The sequence below is a fragment of the Arachis ipaensis genome, chromosome B10 (genome assembly GCF_059453495.1).
Source record: "Arachis ipaensis isolate K30076 ecotype BB chromosome B10, ASM5945349v1, whole genome shotgun sequence".
NCBI classification, from domain to species: Eukaryota; Viridiplantae; Streptophyta; class Magnoliopsida; order Fabales; family Fabaceae; genus Arachis; species Arachis ipaensis.
The window spans coordinates 24,968,801-24,971,878 of NC_142435.1; the positions used below are offsets into that span (position 1 = coordinate 24,968,801).

Here is a 3,078-nt window from a genome sequence, read left to right on the forward strand (position 1 = left end):
CACAAACTTCACATCCATGATATTAAAAGACCATAAACTATGCAGATTACATAAAAAATGATTATTTTAACTATTCATATACTTAAAACGGCTAAGTATCTCCCAGAACCATTCACATTCTCCTGACTCCACGTGGAATAATGTATACTACTAGAGGTCTAGAAAAATATACCTAAGTTACAACATTTTGTGTCACAACGTCTGAACAATGTATTATAATAACATTAATAGAGTAAATTTAATTAGGAGAGTGCTAGGGGAACATTGTTGAAAACTCTTCTTAGTCATCTATTCTTTTCCAATAATTAATACCATTCCCCATACAGTTTTTCAATGTTCACCATAATATAGTTACGTTAACTCTCCTGTTTGGATACGCATGCATTATTGAGAGCGTATCTGCTACACTCAAGTTAACGATTTCCAACAGGGTCGGTGGACTTATAAATATGGAGGCTACACTCCTATGCCTCACTCCAAACCCCATACTCTAAACACGTATCCCCATCCCCATCGAAATAGGAACCAACAGGAACAAACTAAAAATGACAATCGACTGTTCCTCAAAAATCACTTTCATTCCCAACGACATCTGGGTAGCAATTACCAGTAAGGTTGCGTCAGCCTCCATTCGCGACCTGTGCAGTCTCAGAATGACCTGTAAGGCTGCACGCGATGCAGGAGAGGCCGATATTGTTCACCGGAGTGTTTCCATCCCACCACCGCATGCCACGCTGTGGTGGTGGTGCCTCACCCCGGAGGCCAAGAGATTCTTTGATCGATGCATCGTAGCTGGCCATCCAGAGCTTCTGTTTCGGGAGGCACTTCGGGAACTCTTCATCAGACGTAACGAAAACATTGGCCTCCAGATGCTGAATAGTGCAGCAAGTACAGGCCATGCAGCAGCCAAATACGCACTGACCATGACCTTGCTGCTTCGAACGGACGACAACGACGAAAAACAAAAAGGGCTGGAACTGTATCGCGAGCTTGATGCAGCTGGTTCACTCGCTGAGGGTAAGGCAAGGTGCTTTTCAATTCTGACAATGTCGTGGCCGGGTGAGGTCCAAATGCCCCGTATAGAAGAACAACACACCCTATGTTCCTCACCTAGGTGCTCCACCAGGGGCTACATGCCTCTTCTCTATGACTATCGCAGACGTGCAGCAGAGCGAAACTCCGTCCATGCTTTCGGAGGGGCCGCTCATATCCCCTGCATCCAGTGTCGCGCAGACTACGACCTGCAAGCCTTCGTCAACCTTCCATGAGTTAATACAATTTAATTACAACCTGTTTATTAAACGTTAAATGAATGAGTCGACACAATTGAATTACATACTTCTTTTATATTTCATTTCTTATAATTAAATTTTGAATTTTATTTCTAATTTAATAATATTTTATTTCAACCGGAACCCTATCCTTCGCCAAACCAAAAGTTAGGCCACTTTATGCTTCTTGCAAGACGACACATGTTAGCCCAACAGCCGTTAAATTTCCAACCGTTGTAAACATAGTAACAGTTGCAGAATTTCAATTTGATGCTCAAATCACAGGAGCCATCCTCGCTGCCTTTAAAAACCACCAAAACCAACATCCCATCTTAAACATACTGAACACAAGTCTCCCTTGGAATCTCAACATGGTCCGTGCCAAGAAGAAATACTATGTTGTTTTCATAGGGAGGGTCCCTGGTATCTATAGTTCCTGGCCGGCCTGTCATAGCCAAGTTAACGAATTTAGCGGCAACCTCCATAAGTCTTACGAAACCTTCGATGAAGCTCGTATGGCCTTCGAACAATTCATATCTGCCAGAAGATTACAGACTCAGCTCACCAACAATGGTCCTCGAGTGCATCAAATTCATGCAACATCCATTCAGCTCAACCCATCACCGAATCCTGACCAACTAATCCCTTTCGACGAAGGAATACAGGAGCAACGTCAAATTGAACGAGGGGACAGCCACTCAACTGTCCGTCAAACCAACCGATCCAACCAGGGGCGCCGGCAACAAAATCCCTACCCGTGTATCCTGTTTATCTTCGTTACCATCTTCGTCCTATACTTAACTCTGGTTAGGAAGTAGGCTCCTCTTAACCTTACTTATAACAGCACCTACCACCATGTGTTACCTGCTTTGTAGCAGTCTAACTTTTCACTGTCTTCCGTGTTTTACTTTTTAACGTATATTCTATTGTATTAGATATTAATTAGTCTAATGTTCACTTCACGCATAACATCAGCTTATTATTCCAGCATAACTGTTATTAACTCAGCAAAGTATAATTATTCATACGTGATTTTAGCACTTTAATCCGTGAATCCATTTACCCCCCTCCTCTGTTTACGACATCTCAATACATACGGTACATACAGGATAAGATATTTGGATAAAGACAATTTTAATGCGAAATGCAATAATTTTTGTTCATTTTGATATTTTACATTCCTGTTATGATACTTCATCACGTTACTGAGGTATTTTTTTATAATATAAAAAGACAACACGTATTTGAATAATTAATTTTTTTTTTATTATAAAGGGACAAAACGTCATACACGTTTTGTAAAAAAAAAAACATTTGTTTTTACCCTAAACAAAATAACTACCCCAATGTAAGTCACAAGCAAAAACCACAACGATCTTAAGATCTACTTCCTTTGGGGATTGAGAATGACACACATTTAATTAACGATAATAATTTGACGAAACACATACAGCTATAAAAATTCATTATAAACTGAAAACTGATATAGGAAATGCAAAATGCATACAAAATAATGCAATTGTACAATGCAGCGATGCAAGTAAGCCAAAAAAACTACTTAATTCTGTACCGACTCTCTAAGTCCTACAAATAATAAGCAGAGATTATTATCTGCATAATAAAATGAACACAGCAAAAAGATAAACAACTAACGTGGCAAACATAATTGATTCACTTGCTAAACCAGACATGAAAATGTATAGCACAGAGTATATTAAGAAGTTTAATTCATCTTTCAGCCCTACTAGGAAGTAGAAAACGAGACTTGATGAAATGGACATGAGGAAAAGTAAACGCATGACAAGAT

The 3,078-nt window shown here is 39.6% G+C and overlaps 1 protein-coding gene across 1 annotated transcript; it reads left to right on the forward strand.

Annotated features, from left to right (window-relative positions):
* Window positions 1-545: 545 nt before the first annotated feature.
* LOC107620401 (uncharacterized) lies at window positions 546-1,268 on the forward strand. The gene has a single exon (XM_016322565.1). It carries the CDS (start codon window positions 546-548, stop codon window positions 1,266-1,268), a length of 723 nt encoding a protein of 240 aa, XP_016178051.1.
* Window positions 1,269-3,078: the final 1,810 nt, after the last annotated feature.